The following is a 25942-nucleotide window of genomic DNA, read 5'->3' as shown; positions in this document are numbered from 1 at the left end:
GTCAGCCTTTAACCTGGATGACATTCTGGTGTACGGGGTGACCACCAAGGTTTGCCATGTACTGGCCAGGCACAGCCTCCCGCTGAACTGGGAGAAGTGCATCTTCGCACCGCATGCCATTGATACTGTATATACACATTCTTGGGATAAGGGCTTTTAAACCTACTCCCTTCCCCACTAGTGTGGTACGACAGTATTAGGCTGGTAAGCCACACCCACTAAGAAAGTTGGTCCAGAGACCAAGCCCTTTTTTTTTGTGATGTATCCTTCGTGAGCAGTGTCGCTTCTCAGCAGCGGAAGTCAATCCTAATAACGTTTAAAATGGTGCATGGGAGAGATGATAGTTTGTTTCATTCAACATTAAACTTGGTTTTAAATGAGCAGAAACCTATAGGATCATTCAAACCCCAGCAGCTGACGGCACTGATTTCCTTTATTTCAAAAGAAGACTTGCTTACCTGAAAATGGGAGCTAGTGCTTGAATGTTCTTTCCACGGAAAACCTGTCAGGCCACCCCTCTAGACAGAACTTCTTCAGCTATAGGAGAATGGCATCATTGTCTTGATGTTCTTGTATTTATTTTAGCCTCTTCCCTGCAGCAGGACGGCTTACGACATGGTGCTGACAGGGGCCCGGGGACAGCACATCTGCAGTTACAATGGTTTTGCCAGCCACATGATAGATAGTACAAGAAAACATCAGACTAATTCGAAGACGTTGAATGCATGGCGGGAGCTCATCTAGACTCTTGGAGCCCAGCAGGGGAACTAGTAGTTTGTTGGCTGTTTCGATATGGATTTTTTTTCCTATGAGGAACTCTGCAAACCTCTACAGGCCCACGTTGAGGCAAGTGCCCCTTTCTCGATCTGGGCGTATTGCTGTTCAGTGCTGCTGAGGGCTCTCGAAGCATATGCCACTGATTTCCAACATTTCCTTGCTTCTGGAGAAGTACGCCGCCCACCCCGACTGAGGGTGAATCAGCAGAGACAAGCGTTTCAGCATTTGGGTCACACAACGACAGCCCCGGGGTGTTGTGCGGGTGTTGTCAAGTCTGCTTTGATGCTATCAAATGCCTGCTGCTGTTGTGGTCCCCCGACCTACATGTTGGACTTATAAGCAGATCTCTGAGACAACATATCTTCTCCACCAGGTGAGGCAGGAACTTTCTGAGGTGGTTTGTCATCCCCAGGAAACGTCTCATCCCGGTGATTTCACCTGGCTCCTTCATAACTTTGACATTAACTCCGCACTGACCCCTGATGAGTCAATAACCTGTCCCAGGAACTTTTCCCTGTTCTTTGAGAACTCTACACTGCATTATAATTGTCCATATTTGTGTCTGTCATCCGTGGACTGCTCATTGTTTCGGCTGACAGATAGCCCAAGGAATGCAACTTCGTTCGCATAATCATCAGTCTCTGTGACAGAACTCACTTCATTTTTTAAAATTTATTTACTTATTTTTGTTTTGTTCTGCACACTCTTGCATGATGCCCCCTTTTCTTGCAGCCTTTCTTACACATCTCTTCTCTTGCTGGGCAATGTTGCAGAGTATGTTCTTTCGCATCTCCGGGCAATGTTGCAAACTATGTTCTTTCGCATCTCTGGATCGTTTGCATTGTGTCTGTCTATCTGTCTGTCCTGCTGTGCTCCTTTAACTGTTCGCCCATGTTGCAGCTGTATTGTTTTGGCCGTGCGCCACCGCGTTGCCACACATGCACGCGGTCAAGCTGAGTGTTGGCAATGTCAACTTTGAAGATAGACATATACTGTAATATACATATATACATACACACATATACATACATATATATATATATATATATATATATATATATATATATATATACATACATACATACATACATACATACATACATACATACATACATACATACATACATATATATATATATATATATATGTATGTGTTGCTTCTTAATTTGCTCACTTTGATGAGCTCTGTTAATTGCTTTCACCAGCGTTAATTCAGGGTCCATCTGCAATTGTTCTGATAAATGTTCATCTCTCAAGCCAACAACAAATCTGTCTCTCACCATTTCGTCACGAATAGCTACGGTACCCACAGTACCCCTCGAGACAATGTAGTGCCGTGTGAAAGCCATCAGCCACCTTTCCCTCTTCTTGTTTCTGCAGATTAAAGTTTGCCCTCTCGAAGATGACATTTCTGCGAGCCACGAAGTGGGCGTCCAACTTAGTTTTGACTGTGTCGTACTCACTCGCTTTCCCAGGGCTTAGGTGAAAAGAAACTAGTACTGTATGTCCTCCTCTTCCTCCCCCATGGTTTAAATAAGCATATCGCCCGGAAAAAAAAAATGTGCACACACTGGAGACTTTCTCGATAAGATTCAGCTTTTAACCGATTAAACTTTCTTCTGACAAAATGTCGAGTTAATTAGTGAGTCTGGCCGAACTGTTATATTTACCGGGGGTGTCACACAGTCACACACACATGAAGCATCATTGCGCACCCTGTTTATTTGCCCACCGGCACAACCGGTCCCTATGAAAGGTTCCCACCTACATATGTGACCTAATACTCCAATGTGGTGGATTTACTCTCCTGAGTCAGCTCCGTACCTTGACACTAACCAGGACATCATGGAACTGGGGGCTAGTTCTCATGCACAGGATTGTACACTGTCCCAAATCCACACTTTCACAGTCAGCAAGCAACGTTTCTAGAGGAGTTTGCACCCTTCCGCAGTCAAGGTGAGCTTTCATGCTGGAACAGTTCTAGGTGGCTAGGGGGCTTTGTACATTATTCCCAAACAACTTCTAGTTGGGTTAATGCCTTGAGTGCCTGTGTTTTAGCCAGGGGCGTCGTGAGGGTGAAACAACGCTGCAGAGGCCTGACCCGGTGGCCAGGCATTGACAGAGATGTGGTGAAAGACTTTACAGTTTGCCTCACCTCTTTTTAAAAAAAAAAAAAATTAAATATTTTTTTTAACTCATTCAGACAACAATAACGTAAAAGGCAAATTTTATTAAATTGCAGAATGTACTTTCTTCTTAATGTTATTAATTATAAATTGCCACATATTTAGGTAGCAAATCATGTGCCAACATCAGAAGTATTTTTTAAGTCATGCTCCAAACAAGATGAAGGTGTCGTTTCCTTCATTTGTCTTCAAAAAGCAATTTCAAGGTGTTTCTTTTTTTCTCCACTTAGGACCTGGCAGCGTGAACATCTGCCAGACGTTTTTTCTGTCTTCAAGCTCCTTTTCAAAGTGCCTTTTATATATTTATTATTTTTAATTAATTAATAAACACAGAATAAAACCTTTTCCCAATGGGACAATGTTCTTTTATCGCCTACCTTTCTCTACTAAAACCAATCCTCCTGCTTGATTAGTTTTTTTCCATGATCACATTTTTGAGAGTAAAAGGATGAAAATGAATGAAAAAAATGAATTATCATCCACCAGTACATGGGCTTACCACATGTTCATGTAGCACATGCCAAAAATTGAAAAAGAAAATGGGTGAAATTCACAATAGAAGAGGTACATCGTTCCTCTTGAATACATGGCAATGGGGCATCTTTTTCTGAAACATATTTGGTCAAATTCAAAATTATATGAAATCCGGGGCTTTTTTTTCCAAACCAAAATAGAGTCATATTTGAAATCGTACAACTTTAGGACATATTTTCCCCTCACAAGTCAAGTTGGAAATTACTCAACATTAGGGATATATTTTTTTCAGAAAATGCTGTTTAAATGCATAATTGTACAGCTTGGGGGCACGCAGTATTTAATTTTGAATATTTGGGTAAAAATCAGAATTGTACATGCTCAGCGACACGTTTTTCATTTTGGGCAAACATTTTGAGAAAATGGGTTTAATTCCCAATCATACTACTTGAGCGGCATGTTTTTTCATTAGTATTTTGGTCAAATTTGTAATTGTTGGACTTTAGGTCCATATTTTTCTGTAAAATGATTAGTAGGACTTATCATATCGTTCCAGTAGACAACTTTTCCTGAACATTTCAATAAAATTTGGAATGGTTCAAATTTAGGGACTCATTTTCCATTATTGCTGGGTCAAAATCTCATTTGTACAGCTTTAATATTCAACAACTTTAACAAGTTGTGAATAGATTACTTTTGGCGCATCATTCTGCAGAATTGCATGTTTTTTAAAACTGTAACATAATCATCTAGGGGAAGATTTATACAGCTTTAGGGACGGATCCTACAACCATTCACCCCCCCCCAAGGGTTTTAGGAATAAGTTTGCAATTTAATGACTCGAGTGGCAGATTTTTTTTTTTTAATTAAAATAACAACATATTACCCAAGCATTACATATAAAATGCAATTTTATTACGTAACCTTCATGCCTCCATTCATATTAATATACATTTATATGTTTCAACTTATTTAAATTTCACAGCTCCATCCATATGAAAAAGAAATACAGAAGTAGAAGACAAAGCACAGACTGGATAGGCTACTTAAAACAACTCTGAGAAAGAAACAAAGAGTAACACAAAAAATGGGCACCATTTTTTTTTTTAAAGATTTGAACCACCAACCACCCCGCCCCCTCCAAAAAAAATGTACATTTGTGTTGTTATTCCGTGAGCAAAATCTCCCTTTTGCGGTTTGCTGCGCGAGATCACATTTTTCATTACGTCAAGATCAAAAATAAGATCAAAAGCTATTTACACTACACTCACTTTACATAAATACAAGAACAACCATTAACTGTACGAAATATCTGCAAATTGAAACACAGCCGTCAGCTTCATTACTCTCCGAATCACAAAATCAAAAAGTACATTGAAAGTAAAGTACACAGTATATAGAACTGATAGACTCATTAATTAAAAAAAAAAGGCATCAATCTACATCGAGTAGGATTCCTTGACGTGTGTGTGTGTGGTTTTTTTTTTGTGGGATCACAAAATAAATTTGATAAAGTCAAATACGTTTTTTTGTAAGAAAATGTGCAGTGAACTGTGTGTGATGTTGGTGATTGGATGCGACAAACACGTGCATTCACCGCGTAAAAATTCACTGTTGATAAAACATGAGAGGTCCAACTTGCATATCGGGTCTGTGCTTTTTTTCCCCCTCAATTGTTGCTTGGTGACGTAAAAACCATTTTGGAAAATGAAAATGCTGCACGGAGCAGTAATGTGACATGAGGCACTATTTATTAACATTATTATTAGTATTGTTATTATTGCATAACTTTGACCCTGGTTACCGTTACAAAATTATGCTTTAAAAAGATTTGAAGAGAAAATACAATACACCCTGTCTGGTCAGGATACTATTTTTTCAAAACACTGCTAAGATAAAACAAATTCATATACTGATTGGGAATTTTGTTGATATGTTTATACAAACAATTCATTGATAAATTGAAAACGTTTCAGTCCCCAAGAAAGATTTGATTGAAAGCAATGTAATACAGAGACTTTACCTAATAGCTGTAGGTAAACCACACAATTTCATGTTACTATTTCAACAAAATAATACCTTTATCCATTATTAACTTAGTTATTTGTTTAAGAATTTTGTCATCATCCACCATACAATCTCAATTAGTCAATTCAACACAAAAATGTGAAATTGACTCATTTAATTTTAAAAAAGTATGTAAAACTTTCACACTTCACACAAACATTCTGTGAATGAAATTGTGTGTAAAAAAATTTACATAAAAACTAAAATGGGAAAATAACTTGTTAAAGTGGACGTCAAGTCAACAATTTTCCTGACAATATGTTCTGTGTGCCCCACTAGTCTAAACATGGCATTCTGATGAATATTGCGTTTGTGGAATATGAATTAAGCAGCAAAATATTTTAGCCACCTCAGGGGGCGGCCATTTTGTCACTTGCTGTTGACTGAAAATTACATCACAAATGCCTTGGCGCTCAGGATAGGTAGTTTAACTTTAAGGGGCATTTTATTTTTCCAGAAAATGTTTGTCAAATTTAGAAGCATACACCTTTAAGGATATATTCAGGGTAAATTTTGGAATTGCACACTGTTAGGCGCATACTTTTCCTGGAATTGTTCATATTTGCAATTTGAGTGCATATTTTTCCTTTAAAAAATTGGATAAAGTTATAATATATATAAACATAATATAATTGTGTGTGTAAATGTGTAACAATGACAAAATTTACAAAACACAACACAAAATAATAAATGATGTTTAAACTATTTAGCATTTTTTTGTTCAACTAACAAAATAAATAGTAACCGTCTGACAAAAAATATTAAACAAACCCCCAAAAAACATGTACATTTTTCCGTCAAATTCAGATTTTTGCGCTTAATTGAGAAAATGAAATTATGTGGAACAGTTTGACAAAAATATTACTGTAAGCACAACTTGTGTTTTTAAATTAAACGAACAAAGTAATTGACAAGCTGAAAATAATATACTTTTTTTTTTTAAATCTAACATATCACAAAATGTTGCAAATTGAAAACAAACACTCAACTCAAATCAACTTCATATTTGTGATATTGCAAGTTTGTGGTTGACAAAACAAAAAAACTAAGCGGTGGATAAACTTAAAGAAATATATTTGTGTGGAACACATTGAAATGTAAAATTACTAAACAAAAAATATGGATCATGTCATTATTTATGGCGAAATAACAAAAAATGAAATTATGTGGACCACTTTGACACAAATGTTGTTCTTACAACTATAAGTACATGTTGCATTGAAAGAACAAAGAGCAGTAGTGGGGAACAGTTTAACATAAAAATATCAGGTAATGTCCAAATTTTATTGTTTTGTGTAACTGCTAATCTAAACCAGTGAAAATGAACAGAATTTAGCCTCATGTTTGACTGTGTACAAGAAATTAATTTCTATGACCCATGTATAAATCCTGCACCTCGAATCAAAGAGCCCTCTTTAGCCAACGCATATACAGTATACTGCATACAGTATATACGGTATATACACATGACTTAAAAACATCATCACATATATTACAAAAAATGTTTGTACAGAAAGAAAAGTAATAAGTGTGTTGAAGTGACCCTCAATCATAAAATATTATATATATATATATATTATATGGATCATAAAATATGATAATGATGATTATTTTTGTTTGTAAATTGACATCTTCAATAAAAATCATTTTACAAAAAAAGTTATAATAATAATAAACAAACAAGGTGCTGATATTCTATCACTAACATAACACATTGATATGTGCACAAATTATATACAGTACATAAATAAAGGAAAACACATACATTTTACACATGGCGGGGTTAATGAGGGCGGGTGTTTATGGGTGTCAAGCTTTTTCAAGGTGCTGTTATGTGTGTGATTGTGTGTGTGTGTGTGTGTGTGTACACATCCATCCTTATATATATATATATATATATATATATATATATATATATATATATATATATATATATATATATATATATATATATATATGGGGTCACTGGTTCCTTTTACTGGCTTGGCTCCAATAAATGCATTTCACTATCGAAGAATACGGACGACCTTAACACTGCAGGCAGAACAAGAATGTCTCTGCATTTTATATGGGGAAGAAAGATAATCCCGGATATAATTGAAAAGTTGTAAAAAATATTGACATTAGTTCTGGTGAGTTTTCTGTTGTTCTATTGTTTAATATGGACAAAAGAATTGGGGAGGGTGGGCTTATTAAACACAGTGGAAACGCTAATTTTCAAATGCCAATTTTGAATGCCCAAAACGTCGGACAATTTGGAAACTGAACACAATTTTGGAAGGAAATGTTGCAGAAGCAAAGAAACAATATTTGATGAGACATCCTACAAGATTTCAGCAAATCTTGTGAGACCTGACTAGAGCCAATTTCAGCAAGCTAGCCTTTAATGATTAAATGCGCACAATTGGGATATTTCTTTGGTTTTAATAGGTTCTAACACACCCAACAGTCCTAAGTTAAGTGAATGTAATTTATCCGAAAGTGTATTGCTGCAACCCTAGAAATGTCCAAAATGGTAATATACTTTTTACATTATAATATATATTAAATTTGACATTTGTAACTCTGCACGGTAGGCAGGATAAACCCGATGTTGGTAATTTCGCAATAATAATACAATGATTCAGATTTGATGCCCACTGTTCACATCTTTATGAATGAAATACACCATGTTAAACCAGCTGTGCAGGTATTTCGACGTGGTCTGATCAGGTATAAGTTGTAGATTGCCTTTCTGCCGCCAAATTTTCACTCCGTCATGCGCAACTTCAATACATTCTTTCTGCTGCTTGGCTCTGCCGGCATTTGTATTCATGGGGGCAGAGCGATGGCCCTCAATGACGTCAGCATTTTTGCTGCCATCTGATCGGTTGGTCAGAGCAAAACTTGTTACTGCTTCAAATAGCAAAACACATCTATAGCGATCTGCACACATTAGTACATTTAAAAATGAGCATCTTGGGGAGTATGATGTATTTTATTTGAAAAAATATTTTTATTCTGAACTTCTCCAGATGATATTTACTGATAACATTGCATTTAAATGTAGCATTGGTGACTATGATTGCGATGAGATAATGGTGGTATTAAGAGAAAAATTAAGTAGGGTAAATCCCAACTAAAGGCCCAGGTATCAAATGCACAAGCCAACACTACAGTCAAGGCTTTATAAGGGTGACAGTTTGACCCTGAGACAGACTAATTCTATTTCCATTATTTCCTATGTGTTGAATTTCCAGTTTCCTCTGTTTTAATCATTCAGGGTTTTTCCTGTTCTATAGTCCCAATGCTTTTGTCCATATCATGCACACAGATATGTAATGTTGTAACAAAATGGCAACCAACTGCAGTTCTCATTACAATCCAGACTAACTATTTAGAGGTTGATGACATTCGAGGCAGCTAAATTTTGTGCAGAGATGGGAGCAAAAATAAAATTTGACATCAATCACCCAGACAAGCTCTATTCACAAATGTATTGCTCTTCTGTGTGTGTGTGTGTGCATTTGCCGTCATCTTTGTAACACTTCAGCCGTTTTAAAGTCAAGTGCTGCTGTGCAAAAAAAATAATCCACAAATTCCAAAACCAGCTGAGAGAAGAAGTAAGGAAAGCAGAGTGCTTATCGTGATTGTTGCAAAGTTCTCTGTACATGATGTTGCTGAAGCGCTGAAAGCAAGCGATGAAACCTTGAGAAAAAAAGGCCCCCGGAAAACATTTGACCCACAAGGCGCATAACACATAATAATAATAATAAACATTCGTCCACTGGTATTTTTTCATCAATTTAGTATGGCCCTCGGGGGACTAAAGTGGCCCCTGATAGGAAAAAGATGATTTAAAGAAAAAGTGTATATATATATATATATATATATATATATATATATATATATATATATATATATATATATATACATACGTACTGTTGTAACCGTTAAGATTGCACTTGATCTGATTGCTTTATCACTGCACAAAAAACAACAACAAAGAGGCTCCATATTTTTTTGTTGTTGTTAAATGATGGTTTTTGAGCGTGAGCCCACCCCAAAAAATGGCTATCGTGTCAATGAGCTTGTGGGTGGTTCATTCGAAGGCCAGAGGAAATCCAGCCATGATCAAATGGCGCCCTCTGCTGCCAATCCGGATCTTCTTCTTGAGAGCCAGCGTCATTAAAAACGGGGGAAAAAAAGAAAGGAAAATCCACACTCTGGGGTCTTTCACATTATAAAGACAAAAAATATTCCGAAAATTGCATCTTCTCCCCCCGTCCGGTTAAAGAGTCCATGTTAAAAATTTCCAAACAGTGCTGTAAAAGACAATAAAAGCTCCTGACTGTCTGTTCCTTCTGAGAGGATCCCCAATTGACCCTGTTTTCTTTCTTCTTCCCCGCCAGCCATCTTCCTCCCGTGTGTCCAGGCCAGCTGAAGAACATTTCCCAGGGAGATCCGGCTCCCCCACATATGCTGGTTCCTTCCCGGCTGATCATTTCTCACTTGTCTCACACCAGCATGTGTCGACGCCGGTGCAGGGCTAAGTGGTCCGAGCGGGAGAAGCTGCGGTCGCAGTCCGCGCACTTGAAGGGCTTGACGCCCGTGTGCTTCCGGTAGTGGCGGGTCAGCTCGTCTGAGCGGGCGAACTTCCACGTGCAGCCGTCCCAGGTGCATTTGTAAGGCTTTTCTCCTAACGGGAACACACAGAAACACACCTGCTCTAAAAGACAAACTTAGCACCTTATAGTGTCTCCTTACTATAGGGAACGTGAGCTGGGTTTAGATCGTCGCGAGACAGGTTAGTTTTTCCCTTACTTTACATTCTGAAATAGTCATTTTACTACTCACTTTTTTTAAGCTGTCAGAGAGTTATTGATTTAACCAAATTGTTCAAGTTTTTTCAACGTAGTGCTGATATTTTGACCCTCTCGTGTGACTACATTTTTCAAATTGAATTAAGGCCCTGATACACCAAACCGACGTCGGAGGTTGTTAAGCGTCGTTGCGTCTTTAAGCGTCGTCTGATTGATGTAGTGGCCACCGTCGTAGTGTCGTAACCCGTCTGTAAGCGTCTTGGGGGCGTTTACATATGTTGAATCGGCGTCGCCAGTCATGACATTTGGTCACTCTGATTGGCTGTTAGCTAGCCAATCAGCTCGCGGAGCACCAACGTGAAGTGACAAAGGCGGATAAACAGTGATACGCCTCCGCTGGCTTAATCTTCTTACAAGTACAAGAGTGAGGGTTGACAATGTAAGTATTTCACAATACTGTGTCAAGAACGTGATGGTTTACTTCGCGTGGGAGTTCATTGTGAGCGAAGAATAGAGCCAAATGCGTTGTTTACGTTGTTATAATCTGGCCCCGGCCAACATCTTTCCAGTTGGAGTTTTCTAACCAAGAGAAATGGTGACTAACGCCGCCGATGGTACATCTATGTACGCGCAGAAGGTACTTTAATGGTCAGCGTCGCTGTCTGTCGTTGCGGTGTGCTTTGCCAGCGTGACGTGCCGACAGCCGGCCGGACGCCACGTCGTTTTTGTGTATCAGGGCCTTAAAAGATTTTAAAAAGTCATTTACAATGTATGTGTTTTAAAAAAAAGTGTCTATGTGTTGCTGAGTCATAAACATAAATTAAATGCTTGATGTTGTTTTTTAAACAAATCATCTGTAAGCCATTTATACACTGAAAAAAGTACTTGCTTGCACATGAGTAAAATGTGTTAAACTAACACATTTCGTTTGTTTATTCTTGAAAACATGGGAAAATGACATCGACTTACCACATTTTAACCATGTGCAACCGGTACATGTTCGAATTAAGTAAATCCAAAGGATCTTTTTTCAGTTTTCATGTACACAATTTTATTTTGTCAAGTGGTTGCATGAAATAAAATCATCTGAATCCAGACTGATTTTTTAAGGAGATTACACTGTACATCTACTTTAAAAATGCATCTGGATACAGATTATTTTATTTTGTGCAACCACTTGACAAAATAAAATTGGGTAAATTCAACCATCTTTTTTTTTCAGTGTAAGTTGAGTTTGAAATAGTCAAGTGCTTTGAGATTTGAAGTTTAGGGAACAAGTTGGGTTTGTTTCAATTAATTTAAGCAATTGTAAACAATTTTAGGGGAACGCCCATTACTAACACATTTTTCTCTATTCGTTTGGGCCCCAATACCTGCATTAATTGTACATAAAAATATGAAAAGCTTGTATGTACTGGTTATATCAATTATTCCAAAACATCCATCCATTATCTATACCGCTTATCCTCACAAGGGTCGTGGGCATGCTGGAGCCTATCCAGCTGTCATCGGGCAGTAGGTGGGGGACACCCTGAATTGGTTGCAGCCAATCGCAGGGCACACAGAGACAAACAAACATTTGCACTCACAATCACACCTAGGGGCAATTTAGAGTGTCCAATCAACCTACCATGCATGTTTTCAGAATGTGGGAGGAAACCGGAGTACCCGGAGAAAACCCACGCAGGAACAGGGAGAACATATAAACTCCACACAGGAAGGCTGGGGCGGGGCTCGTACCACGACTTTCGCACTGTGAGGCGGACGTGCTAACCAGTCGGCCTATTCCAAAACATAAAAAAAAGACTTTAGATATGACCAATACTGTTAATTTAGGGCAGCAACATGTCATTATAGCTGATTTAGCTTGCTAGCATCAAAATATTCAACACTGGTTTGCATTTTTCTTTGGTTTGTGTGCTAAGTTCTAGCTTGCACAACAAAATTAATTAAGATGATTATCATTATCTATCCATCCATCCATTATCTGTACCGCTTATCCTCACAAGGGTCGCGGGGCATGCTGGAGCCTATCCCAGCTGTCTTCGGGCAGTAGGCCGGGGACGCCCTGAATTGGTTGCCAGCCAATCGCAGGGCACACAGAGACAAACATCCGCACTCTCAATCACACCTAGGGGCAATTTAGAGTGTCCAATCAACTTACCATGCATGTTTTTGGAATGTGGGAGGAAACCGGAGTATCCGGAGGAAACCCACGCAGGCACGGGGAGAACATGCAAACTCCACACAGGGAGGCCGGAGCCAGGATCGAACCCACGACCTCTGAACTGTGAGGCGGACGTGTTAACCAGTCGTGACCGTGTCGCCGTGAAAATAAAAACAAATATAAAATAATATAACTGAAAAAAAATACAAATAAAATATTCATACATTAATATTTAACTGTATGTATATATTTATTTTTGTTTATTTTGTTTTTCTTTTCTTATTTTTTCTTATCTTGCTATTTATTTTTAATGATTAAATCTTTTATATTTTTGTATGTATATATATATATATATATATACATATATTTATATATATATATATAAATACAGAGATGTTATTCAAATGAGGGGGGCGGTCCTAAGTGTGGCTTGGGTGGTTTGGGTTGAACTATACAAATACCAAAAAAGATGTAAGAATGACAAATAAATGGCAAAATAAATGTGGAAATAAATAAATGCAAAAAAAAAATATACATATATATATATATATATATATATATATATATATATATATATATATATATATATATATATATATATATATATATAATTACATAGTAATGTATTTACGTCATACGTTTTTTCAATTATGTTTTGTCACATCATTGTTTTTCTTTTCACTATTATCTATTTTTGATTCTGGCAGTTTTGGTCCTTCATAATTCTAACCACTGGTTAACCAAGTGTTAGCTAACTCACTGTTAAATGAGTGTTATTCAAACATGGTTAGTCACATTGATAGTTAACAGCATCGTCAAAGTTGACAATGTGGTTGGTTAATAGTCAACAGCACCATCAAAGTTGATCATTTGGTTAATGTCACTGGTTAGTGCCAATATAGCACACAATTCCTAAATTTGTTTAGTTGAGGTTTTGCGGGGAAAAAACCCCGATCCCAAGCACTCCTAGGAAAAAAGAAGCAGCAATTTCTATTGCGGTAGTCTCTGGCCAGCTATCTGCCAAATGGCTAGCTGCTAGGCATCATTAGCTGTTATCAAGCTTTAAAGTGTTTCTAATCTGCATTGGTGGTTATCTTTACACATTTGACATTTTTTTTTAGCAGTTCAACTTCTTTTTACACTTGTACAGCAGTTAAGAATGTTAAAGTTTTACTATAAACATCACCTGTACAGGTCATGAGAGCTGAACGTTTCATGAAGCTCAGTAAGATAAAGCAAGCTACTGGCATTTCAAAAAAACCATTTTGACTTTTGCATGGAATTGCATTCGATGGCTGGGTGTACATCATTGTTTGAAAGCCACTGACCTGTATGCGTTCTCCGATGTGCTTTTAAATGGGAGCTTTTGGTGTAAACCTTATTGCAGCCCTCAAAATCGCACCGGTGGATTCTCCGCTTTTTGGAATCGGGTGACTCCGACCTCCGGGGGCGCCGTATGCTGTCAATACTGAACGGCGACATTGAACTGGAAAACAAAAGAAAAGCCAAATACGGTGACATATTGGTCCTGCAACTATTTGATTGACGCTTTTCTAAAATGATTCGAGCATTGTTAAAACCAAATGTTTGTAAAAAAAAAAAAAATCAAGTACACTTTTAGAATGTTTACATATAGTACAGACAATAAATAGCGTTGTGCTATAAAGTATCGAATAAGTAGACAAAAAAATTGTACCCCAAGTCTTCAACATGTAGGATTAAACAGACAGACGGATCGACGGATAGATAGATAGATAGATAGATAGATAGATAGATAGATAGATAGATAGATAGATAAATAGATACATACATACATACATACATACATACATACATACATACATACATACATACATACATACATACATACATACATACATACATACATGCATACAAACGTACATAGATAGATAGAGAGGCAAAATATTGAGCGGCCATGTCTGTAGGTCATTGTGCAATTTCGCCAGCAGGTGGGAGTGTAAGCCTTTCCTGTAATGAAAGGAAACTGAGCGCTGGTCTTCTTATTTCTCCCATACTACCCCATCCATCGATGCTGAGCTCTCCATCCAGTCCAATGAGGTTAACGATTGCTGACTTAATTCTGCCGTCCATAATTGTGGTATTTGTACACCCATAACTGATCAATATCACTTTGAAGATGTAATTTGTCACAATTTACCACAGCAAGGTAGAAGTCGTGTTAGGACATGTCTGTTCTAGTCGGGGTGGGGGGGTGATTGGGTATACGACCCAAAACAACTCATAAAAACATGATTAACTTAAAAAAATGATTACTTTTTTTTTTTTTTAGAATTAAAGCAATCGTTATTGAATTAGGCTTAATTCACATGCTCAAAAAAAAAAAAGTCGAAATGCTTCACCTATTGTGATCGTTTCGAGTGCTCCTTCGCATGCAGTGGACAATTTTATCTTCACAACGCGCATGTTGTAGACTTGATTCAGGAAGACGCAATTAGCAAAACTAACTTGCAGGCACTTTGTGAGGAAAATGAAGCAGCGTTATGCCAGTGGAGAGAAGAAGGTGGGAGGAAAACTCTTTTGATCAAAACTACCAAAGTTTTCAACCTGTTTTATTGTGACATAAAATCTTGACATTTGCAGTAGCACTACTGTCAGTGTCATCATATTAACGGTCTTCATAATGGACTCCCTCAAAGTGCATCAAACAGCTGCAGCCCATTCAGAATGCTGCAGCTCGGGCTCTGACCGAAACAAAGGATCGGAACGTATTCCTCCGGTCCTAAAGGCTTTATACTGGCTCCCAATTAGCTGTAGATTTTTTTTTAAATTCTGCAACTGGTCTATAAATCACTGAATATTTGGGTCATGAATACATGCTGCAACGAAATACTTATAGAATATAAAAGCTGCCCTGTAGGGCTCTGAGATCTGCAGACATGGGTCAATTAGTGGAGCCAAGAGATCAAAGTAAACATGGTGAAGCTGCATTTAGCTGTTATGCTGCACACAAATGGAATAAGTTGCCAATGGTTTATAAGGGTCGTGGGTTCGATCGCGGCTCCGGCCACCCTGTGTGGAGTTTGCATGTTCTCCCCGTGCCTGCGTGGGTTTCCTCCGGGTACTCCGGTTTCCTCCCACATTCCAAAAACATGCATGGTAAGTTGATTGGATACTCTAAATTGGCCCTAGGTGTGATTGTGAGTGCGGATGTTTGTCTCTGTGTGCCCTGCGATTGGCAGGCAACCAATTCAGGGTGTCCCCCGCCTACTGCCCAAAGACAGCTAGGATAGGCTCCAGCACGCCCGCGACCCTTGTGAGGATAAGCGGTATGGATAATGAATGAATGAATGAAGGGTTTATAAGGTGCCCTGAGTCTAAATGCTTTTAAAACTGAACTGTCTCAAATTCACATGGTTTAGTTGGTGATAATATTCAAAATCTTTGCAGTACATGGATGTGAAGTCCTAAGTGCGCTTGCCTTGACCCACCAAATGACTAAATACCTTGCTGTATGTATTGCATTTTAATTTGCATTTAAGAGGGCCAAATGAGGAAGCATGTCATGAGAGACGAAGATCAAGTGGTGGGTTGGGGTGTCAGACAGTTCACCCAAGGGCCCGTCGCCACCGCAGCAAAGCGACTTCCTGTTTCCCCCTGCTTCTTTCACTATCATTTTTCTTTTAAATTTCACAGAAAAATGGTGCACACGGACAAGCAGAAGAGAATGCAGCAGACACCTGTTGCTCTTGGCCTATTGCCAAAGTGAAGCTGCAAAGGAAATTCTCATGAACCCGCCTTTCTACATTCGGCTGCACAATATATTAAATTTGGGGTATTTTATTTCAATTTTTAGTATTTTTAATATTTCATTAATGTATTGTCGTTTATCACAACACAACAAACAGGTTAGTCAAAATAATTGTTGAACAATAGTTGAGTCACGACAATATGATAGATATGAATATAATATGAATATGATATTGTGAGGACTATATAAAAAGTAAACATATTTAATTGAATATATAAAATCATACAATCATTCATCAACTCAATATGGACAGATGTTTTTGTTGTTTTTAACCATCACTACTCTCATTTAATCGATTGGGACTGACTTGAGGCAACAAACATTGCACTTGTTAAAACACTCAAGGTTTAATGGCTAATTAAACATTAAATTAACATTCAATGTCGTTATGAAAAGCCGCTGCAGAAAGGAGGGAGTTCAAATCAAAACAAATAGTATGCATAAAAACCAAGTGGAGCAAAATCAGGCATTTAGAACTACAAAGTGAGCTATTAGCTCATTAATCCATTACTTTACATAAGCGAAACTTTGATCTTATCGTAACGTAGCTGCGGTGTGACCATCAATTGGTGCTACTTTTCTCATGTGAGCCCCCGAGGCAAAGCCAGCCACGCTGCCTCCAAACCTCTGTTTATTTGTGTCTCCAGGGAAAAAACGGAAGTAGCACTTTAAAGCATTTGAAACATTGCTGACCTCTGTTCAAGTTCCCCTCGCTCTGCTTTCTCTCCAAAACGGGGGCTGATCAAAATGTGTGTGTCGCCCTAAAGGGGTGGTCTGGATCCTGCTTTATTAACACAATAGCATCTGTGTGTTTGGCGAAAAGGAAAGCGGGTCATGCTAACGGATGAGGTTCTCACGCTGCGTCTAATTGCGGCTTTGCAGAGAAAACAGGAAAGGACGTGAGAAAGTGTGCCCTGGGTGGCCTCCCGTCGACCATTGTGGTACCTGTCAGAGGATATGACTCCTAGCACCGCTGCATTCCTGCCACCTACACATTCGCCACGTCTTGAGTAACAAGCCAGAGTGACGTGTCGACTTAGAGGACAGTACATGTATACCCGGAAGCACGACATGCCTTGCATTCATTAAGTCCCTTAATATTGACTGAAATCGTCTAGACTCCGGCTCTACATTTGCACACCAATGGGCCTTTACATAATGACATTATCAGACAAAGAGAGAGAAAGCAGGGCTGATAATGTTACAGCTAAAGGTGGAACTACAAACTTGTTTTACAAGCCACAGCCTGTTGTAGATTATCCTGAGTCATTTCTAATTTGAAGTCATAAGTCATTTGAAGCACCCAAAACGGTTTAAACCAGACTTTGCACCGATCAGATCGAGCCGATCGAAATCGTTCCATATTTTGCATTTTATGCAAAATCGGTGATCGAATGTCAAGTCAGAACTTGCGTAATCTATCAATGACGTTATTGATCAGCTCCGCGAGATAGGACATTTCAGCAAACACAACATCGTTCACTCCGGGGTCGTTCTGTGTTGCCATGGTGTGTATGTGAGACCCAAAGCTAATTTATTTTAGCCTTGTCTCATGTCAAGAGCTGAAAGCCTTTGCGCTGGGAGCCGGAAGTTTCGCCTCCGCGTTCCAGATCATCCAATCACAAAGTAATCGTGTTCATGTTGTTTTTTCACTGGTAAACAATCCTACTGTATGCGTGTTATTTATTAAATAATATCTCTTTAATTCAAAATAGCATATAACCAATGCAACCAGCAGGCACGTGTTGTTTGAACAAACATTGAAAATACATTGTTGACAAGACACAGTCAACTTTTGAGTCTTTTTTGAGTCAATTCAGTTTGTGTAGATAGGGCCGAATCTGTACATTACAATGGAGCCAAACGGCTTCAAGAATGTGCTTACTACTTTGTCACATACATGGCACGTATGTGCCAGGCAAATAGCGTAGAAGCCATGTAGGAAAAAATTGTCATTGTGGTCTCTGGGCACCAAGACTTGTACAACACAGCCAGCGTAGCGTATGTGTAGTGTATGGACTTGTTTACAGAGCCAGGATAGCAAAAGCCCACCTGAATGACTGGTGATGTTCATGAATTTTTTAAAATTAATATCAGAGATGTTATAAACATGTCAACATTACATATATGTATGTATGTATGTATATTTAATGTTTATCAGCGTTTTTTTACAAGAATTATTATTCTTTCCCAGAGCTTTGTGACGTCACTGACGGATGCCCATTTTGCTGCATATACATATATATTAGGGCTGTAACGGTACACTGGGGTGTATTAATACGTTTCGGTATGGCATGTTCAGTTCGGTCCACTTGCGTTCAGTTCGGTCCACTGATTAGCGTGAGATTACGCACGGACGCTGACTGTTGTGTGCGGGAGATGAGAGTGGCGGCACAACAGTGAGAGCCAGTAAAGAGCCAGAGCTCGAAGGTCCCCGCGTACACTGCGGTCTCCTGTTTGGGAACATTCCGGCTTTCCTGTTCCCCATCGCCGATGAAGGGAAAGGTGCGTGGATAAGTCAGAAAGTTGTGTGCCGACATTGCTACATGAAATCGGCGGCTATGTTGCGGCTAGCACGTCTAACATGCACGGCATCATCCGACTGTGAATGTTTCTTAGACGAGGAAGCAAGCATATATATATATATATATATATATATATATATATATATATATAGATAGATAGATAGATAGATAGATATATATGAGCCATTCTACCGAATTGGTTGAAATTGCTGTCCCACAGTGAAAATCAAATTTTAAAAAACAATGAAGTGTTCAGATCTAGCATATTTACTTATTGAGTATTGTTAACAACTATCATAAATCGTCACTACCGAAACATACAGAAAGGTTTCGGTTGTGGCATAATGGTTTCCGTAGGGACAATATGATGTTTATTTTTGAATAAAGTAAGTTTTAAATAATACAATACATATGTCATACATAGATCTTTCTGGTTTTAACAATAATTTATTTCCTATTTTATCTTAATTGGAAGGGAAAAACACCAAAATGCCAAAAAGGCTAGCAGAGACAGAGTACAGGCGAAGGGTTAGAATGACCCAGGGAAATCCGAAGAATATTTAATAAAGGAAAGAGAAAGAAATAAGAGATGGAAGGAAGAAGGAAAGCAGAGCAAAGGAAAGTCAGAAGAGCATGAAGGAGTCGAGACGTCTTACTGGCACAGGGGCGGTGGGTCTTGCTTGCTTTTTGGTGGAAGCTCATGTGCATTTGTGATTGGCCGTTACATCTCCAGGGTTGCAATGTCGCTCAACAGCCACTCATTTAAATTAGTTGCCAAACCCAGCTGACTGTGTAACAGCTCATTTGATTTGTGCCGCACGGCCCAGTGTGCAGGGCAGACTCAAACTTGGTTGTCTGCATGTGTCCAGGGTACACCCGACTTTTTCCCCAATGTCAGGTTGGGCCCAATGTCGCACAATGAATGACGCACGTTGTAAGGACTTTTCGTGGTCTTTGCAACTACCAACTTGAGGGAGTCACTCTTCCACACACGCAGGCGCAGGAGCACACACTCCTTCCAGCCTCACTGTTCTCTTTTCAAGTGCCGCCCTCCAACAATAGCCTATCCACTGTTCCCCTGGGAAACGCATGAATATGGAGAAGGTTCCTGAAGAAACCTACTCTACACACACACCTTCTCACTCTCCTCTCTCATTTCAATCATATTAATATATGAATACCCGCAAAGAAAACTGTGCCCTTATACCTCTCTTCTGTGATGCTCTGCATGATGCTCGCCTAAATGCAAATGTAGAATGAAAGGCATCCTTTCTTTCAACCTCACAATGGAGCTCTCCGTATGTCAACACAGACGCACGCATCGTGTCAACCTCTGCACATAACGCAAGACGGACGACCCCCCCCAACCCGCACTCCAGTCTAGCATGTTCCCGCGTGGACAAACATCGCCACAAAGCAGGCAATTTTGTCGGAATATGTTGCGCACGTAACTTACATGTCACAATGCAACTCTTTCACACAGAGACCCTACAAAAAGACGCCAACAGCGCCCTAACAGATGATCTGGCATTTAAATGCCTTTTTCTTCGACAGAACCCAGCTAAGCAGGATCATGCTGCAACTGTGGGCATTTTCACACAGACATCCAACCAAAGAATCTGATTGTAAAAATAGTGGGGAGTAAATCAGAATTTCCTTTGACACAACAGAGCAGGAGAATTGTATCCATTTCTGTGCTGTCTACACGCTTCCACACAGCAACACGACAATGCACAATCAAATAACACTGGTTATACATTTTTCCTTTTTTTTTTAAGCAGAGATAAGTCAACTTTTCTAGATTTTTTTTGTGCTGATTCCAAATGTGCCCTTGTTTTCACTAGCACATCAGGTTTCAATAATAATAATAACCATCATAAATACTAATATATTAAAGTGCTATATTTAGTAGTGTTTCTGCATTAAGATTTAGGTTCAGCAACTGGTGGAAATTTGTTCTGTAAGATCCTAGCTATAAAATCCAAGGTCAAATCTTTATTGTGCAGATGTTTGTAAGTCAAACTGAAAAACAACAAAAAAGAAAATTTCTCCAAAACCTGTGCTAGAAAAAAAAGCAAAAAAAAAAGTTTGAAATCAGTTATTAGTTAACGCTATCTGTGATTAAAGTTTGCTGTTGACGTCTGGTGTAAAATAAAAAGTCTGACAGAGACAACTGCTTTCAAGACAGCAGGGTAGGAAAAGTGAAATTGTTGGGTCGCGACTTCATCCCCCCCCCATTCCATCTCGTTGCCGTTTGTAGTGAACAGCAACATGTAGCATTGCCAACTTTTATGGAGAAATCCCATAACGGGCGTAAGAGTATATCTGGTGCCATTGAAACAAAATCAAAATATTACCACAACTGTGGGAAAAGGTCTTGTCTAACAGCAACAATTGCTTTTAACACAACAGGGTGGGAGAGATGCCAGGTGTTTAACTTCACTCCTCTGTCAATTTCCGGCACTCCCTTACAGGCAGGCATCGTCATGCCTCTGTTTCAGGAAAAACCAGCTCACGCTTCCGATGGTTTCAATTCCGTGGCTTTCTAAAGTGGACATCTTGAAACCAGTAACTAGCCCATGCCTACAGTACGTTGCATAGTATTATTAAAGGGATGCATGCATGTTCTGAACTCCTGTTCTATGACCGTGTATGTATAGTTGCAGTAGAGGCCCAACAATTAATCGATTTATGGACAAGTAATCAATTACCAAATTAATCGATAGTTTTTTTGATAATCGATGAATCGGTTGGATACCTTTTTTTTATTTGAAATTGTCAAAATGCTGAGAATTTCAGATTCTCAAGTGGTAAATGTTTATTCGATTTCTGTAGTCCTCCATGAACGCAGACTGATTAGCTTTGTTTTGCATCAAAATAAAACTTAGCTTTTACTGTTTAACATTTTTTTTGCCTATTTTCATTTTTTGGTGACAGACCAAAGCAAACAATCATAATTAATTTACGTCAACTTAAAAAATATGTCATTTTTTAAAAGAAATAAATGTATGGAAATTAAAATATGTTGATTTTAATACAATTAACTGATTTATGGACAAAATAATCGACAGATTCATCAACTGTCGAAATAATGCAGCCCGAAAGTGCAACAATCAATGGAGAGTTACTGTGCAATTTCCAAGTCCAGAAGTTATTTGGTAGCATCATCTTTCCACATGAAAAAGATTAGCACAGTCTGGGAATACTTTCCTCGCAGTAAGACTAAATACCCATCGGTTGGGCATGAACTCGAGTCTGGCCAGGCGGCCGTTCTGGCTCTATGTTCCACAGTAAAGGAGGGGGGCGGGGTCCCGACTTCCTTCTTGTCATCGGGAGAGCGTCGGAGCTGTCATCCGCTCAAGAGGCGAGTCTTTTCATTCAACACAGATGGGCTGGCACTGCTGCGGCTCCCCATGCCCGGAGGCAGTAAGGATGCACGATCGTATACGTCGTTGCGCGGCAACCCATTACGTCCGAGCCCAGCGTGGAAAAGCACTTCCAGGGAGATTGACAAGGTCTATTATGTCAGAGGGGGAAACATCCAACTCTGTACTTTTAGAAATGCATTTCCTACATTTATGGAATAGTCAAACTGTCCTTGAAATTGACATTTTCATTTAGGTTTCTCTGACCTTTTAAAGTTGTCACCAGCCCACGGCATTAGCTACACCTGCACAATTCAAGAGGGCTACGTCAAAAATAGAGAAAATTGCAGAGCGGCCAGATGTCAGAGCCCACTGGAGCGCTAATTGCCGGTGCGGGAAACTTGTTTACAACATGCGTGAGGAGTGCACACTTGAACTTGTCTAAGAAGCTATGTACATGCTGCTGTTTTAGTTAGCAACAAAGCTGAAACGGACTCAGTAGTTAATTGTTTAATATCTCTATGTGAGCAGTGACACACTGTATGTAAAGTGATAGTAGCCAATACCAGCAGTAGTTTGCTAGTGGTTCAACCTGTTCATTGCTTTAAGAATAAGGCATTTATTTTAAGTTTGGCAGTAAATGTTCCAGTGGGTGGGGCAACAAGCATGCCAGAGCTCACTGGCTGAACTTAGTTGATTTTAAAACAGATTACTAGCTGTTTTTTTCTGATGGGAGAACTAGGGAGGCATCTCTTTGGTGAGAGGTGTGTGTCTTAAGTGGATGATGCAATTGGTATCTAATAATTACACCGGTCAACAAATGTTTACAGATTTATTTTTTTTAATTAGAGATGCAAGTCAATTTTTGCACTGATTCCCAATCTGCAATTTTTTTTCCCTAGCACATCAGGTTTTAATAATAATCATCATCATCACCATCATCATAATCATAATCAATAATAATATGTATCATAGTAATATGTTTAGGAATCATTTTAAATTAAGGGTTAGGTTCAGCAACAGGTGGAGTTTTTTTCTGAAATGTCATCGCTTGAAATTACAATGTATGGTAAAATCCATATTGCGCAAGCTTTTGTTGGTCAAACCTAAAAACAAAACATAAAAATATCTTTAAAAAATAATGTGCTTTTTATAATGACAGATTTTTGAAAATTAGCATCAACAGTACTTTCAGGGACACATAGAGCCATATCTGATTAAAATCTTCTTTTGACCAGTGTTATTATTTTTAAAACATTTAGTGATTTTCTTCCCCCCATTTATACTGAACTGAAAGTAATTTGAACACAGTGTGTTTATCAATGTTTAACAGATTTTTTAGACTCATGTAATCATTTAAAAAAAAAATATATATATATATTTTCTGGTCAACTTAAGATTTGACAGAACCTTTCAGATCAGATAGCCAGTGACTGGTCGTTCATTGCCAATCATCGTGCAGACATGACATCTACTTCAAAAGGCACATTCCTCCCACACAACTGAACACAAAAAAAAGAATGGACAGAATGGCGCTTCAACATACTGTATGTAAACGAGAGAAATACTCACTCTTGTACAGCGCGGGCTATAGACAGAGCAGTGGAGCCGGTCTCGTTGACGCTGTCCAACGTCACGTTTGGCAGGTCGTCGTCATCGCTGTCGCTCTTGATGTGACGCGGCGACAGGCCGTTGTGTTCCATGTGTGCTGTGAGGATCAGACGAGACCATGAAGGTGGGACAAAAACAACAAAGATTAAACTTGTCCTTTAATGGCATAGTCGGAGAGGTACCGTAATCAATTCATGATAGCTTTCCTAATAGTCTTCTTCAACACCACAAAATGTGTTAATGGTTTACAACCTCAATGACAGTGTGAATCAAAACGGACCAAAGTCAGGTTTCATTTGAACATTTTTCATGCCTGCCTGGACACCATGTATATAGAATAGTTTCATTGCTAATGACTGGAACTCTTTCATGACTGTTAATTGTCCGTTCTTAAAGATAATCTGAAATCCAGTGCCGCATGCACATCCACCACGAATCATCGATTTTGGCACAAAGTCACATCTGGAATGAGCACTGACCGCCGCCAAGGCCAAATATTCTGAATTTGGAAGACACGCCACCTGGTATACGTTCCAAGGGACCTAACTCCTTCTCGCGTCTTGACATTTGCCATTCAGCCCTCAAAAAAATAAATCTATGAACATACCGTATTTCCTGCAGGGAGTGTGTTTTAAAAGATAATCACACTTGCCACGCTTTTAATTTTGTGATGGGGAAAACGAGAGGTGTCTATTTGAGGGATGCGTTGATTTGTCTTAAGTCAGTAAATGCATATGGTGATTAATTATGCGATGATAACGGCCTCTAAGCATCTCACCGTAGAAATTAAAACTGAATATATATATATATTTTAATTCATAGCTAAAGTTAGCATGTTTAAAAAAAGAACCGTTTCTCATTTTACTCTTGCTTCACAAAAAACGGCTCCAGTGAATCAATGATGATGACAACCATAGAACCAGATATGAAATATTCTTACTATACTGTCCTTACTTTTTTTTCCAAATAAAATAACTTCAAACAACTGTATGAATTTCAGCAATAGGTTACGATGCTTGTCATCCCTCTTAAATTGCATTGTTCAGTGGATCAACCCCACTTTCAGTTGGTTTTGGTACAGTTGATAATGGTCACGGACTCATCCACCTGCCCACGTGACCTGGCCACACAGTGGCCAAAATCAGATTTATTTTTATTTTATACTACACAGAGACAAACAAACATATGCACTCACAATCACACCTAGGGGCAATTTAGAGTGTCCAATCGACCTACCATGCATATTTTTCGAACGTGGGAGGAAGCCGGAGGACCCGGAGAAAATTCACACAGGCACGGGGAGAACATGCAAACTCCACACAGGGAGGCCGGGGCCGGGATCGAACCCACGACCTCTGAACTGTGAGGCGGACGTGCTAACCAGTCGACCACCGTGCCGACCTAAAGGTATTTTGTTTATTAAAATTGGAGCGCCTATATTGTCCTGTGCGGCTCTTGCACTGCGTGTCAGCTGTTATGAAATAAAGCTGGTTTGGAGCCGAAGGAAAGGAGACGCGTGCTGCAAAAGACTTTACTGCACTTCACTTCGAAGAGGAGGAAGTAAATGGGAAGTACAGCACACAAAACAACTCCGTCCAGATCGCACCCCGGAACTATTTTTGTCCATGGGAGAATTATGTTAACAAGCACCACATTAGCTCATTATTTTATTTATTTTCAACTGTCTGGCATGTACTACCCACAAAATCATGACTATCACATCCAACAGCCTATTTTACAACATGCAACACGGCTCCTCTTGGCTGGGGAAGGTGAACTTTTTTACTCTGACTCGCTGTGTGTCAGCCAAGCAATTCATCCTCAGACTCGTCATTTTTTTGAAGCAGCTTTAACGCCTCCTCTACTCTAAGACTTTTTTCAATCGATCATGGTGACCAGCAGCGTTTCTCAATGCAACCGCTGGTTGCTATAGAAACCCGGCGGCGCCCTCCCAGCGCAACGTGCGTAAGAATAAGAATAGAGCCGTCAAATTGACTGGGATGCCATATTTAAAGGAATAATGACTCGTAACTATTTTTAAATTGTTTAATATCGTAAAATTGCACCATGGTACGCAGACTAATGGCACATCAAAGTTTGAAAACAGTCCAAATGCCTGCTCTCGTACTCTTAGTGTTAAATATTGATTATGAGTAATTCAGAAAGAAACCCATACAA

General features: G+C 39.0%; 1 protein-coding gene across 1 annotated transcript in view; it reads right to left on the bottom strand.

The window, feature by feature from the left end:
- Nucleotides 1-4330: 4330 nt before the first annotated feature.
- Nucleotides 4331-25942, bottom strand: part of klf12b (Kruppel like factor 12b) — a 69737-nt gene continuing 48125 nt past the window's right edge. The window contains exons 4-6 of the mRNA XM_086051638.1: nt 23726-23861; nt 13802-13959; nt 4331-10182 (exon numbers count right to left, since the gene is read on the bottom strand). Of these exons, the coding sequence (XP_085907764.1) occupies nt 10001-10182; nt 13802-13959; nt 23726-23861 (476 nt within the window). The 3' untranslated portion in view covers nt 4331-10000. The remainder of the gene's footprint in view (nt 10183-13801; nt 13960-23725; nt 23862-25942) is intronic.

The sequence above is a fragment of the Filicampus tigris genome, chromosome 14, assembly GCF_054856515.1.
Source record: "Filicampus tigris isolate MCC_2025a chromosome 14, RoL_Ftig_1.0, whole genome shotgun sequence".
NCBI lineage: Eukaryota > Metazoa > Chordata > Actinopteri > Syngnathiformes > Syngnathidae > Filicampus > Filicampus tigris.
The sequence above is the reverse complement of the archived record's forward strand: the minus strand, read 5'-3'. Positions and strand labels throughout refer to the sequence as shown.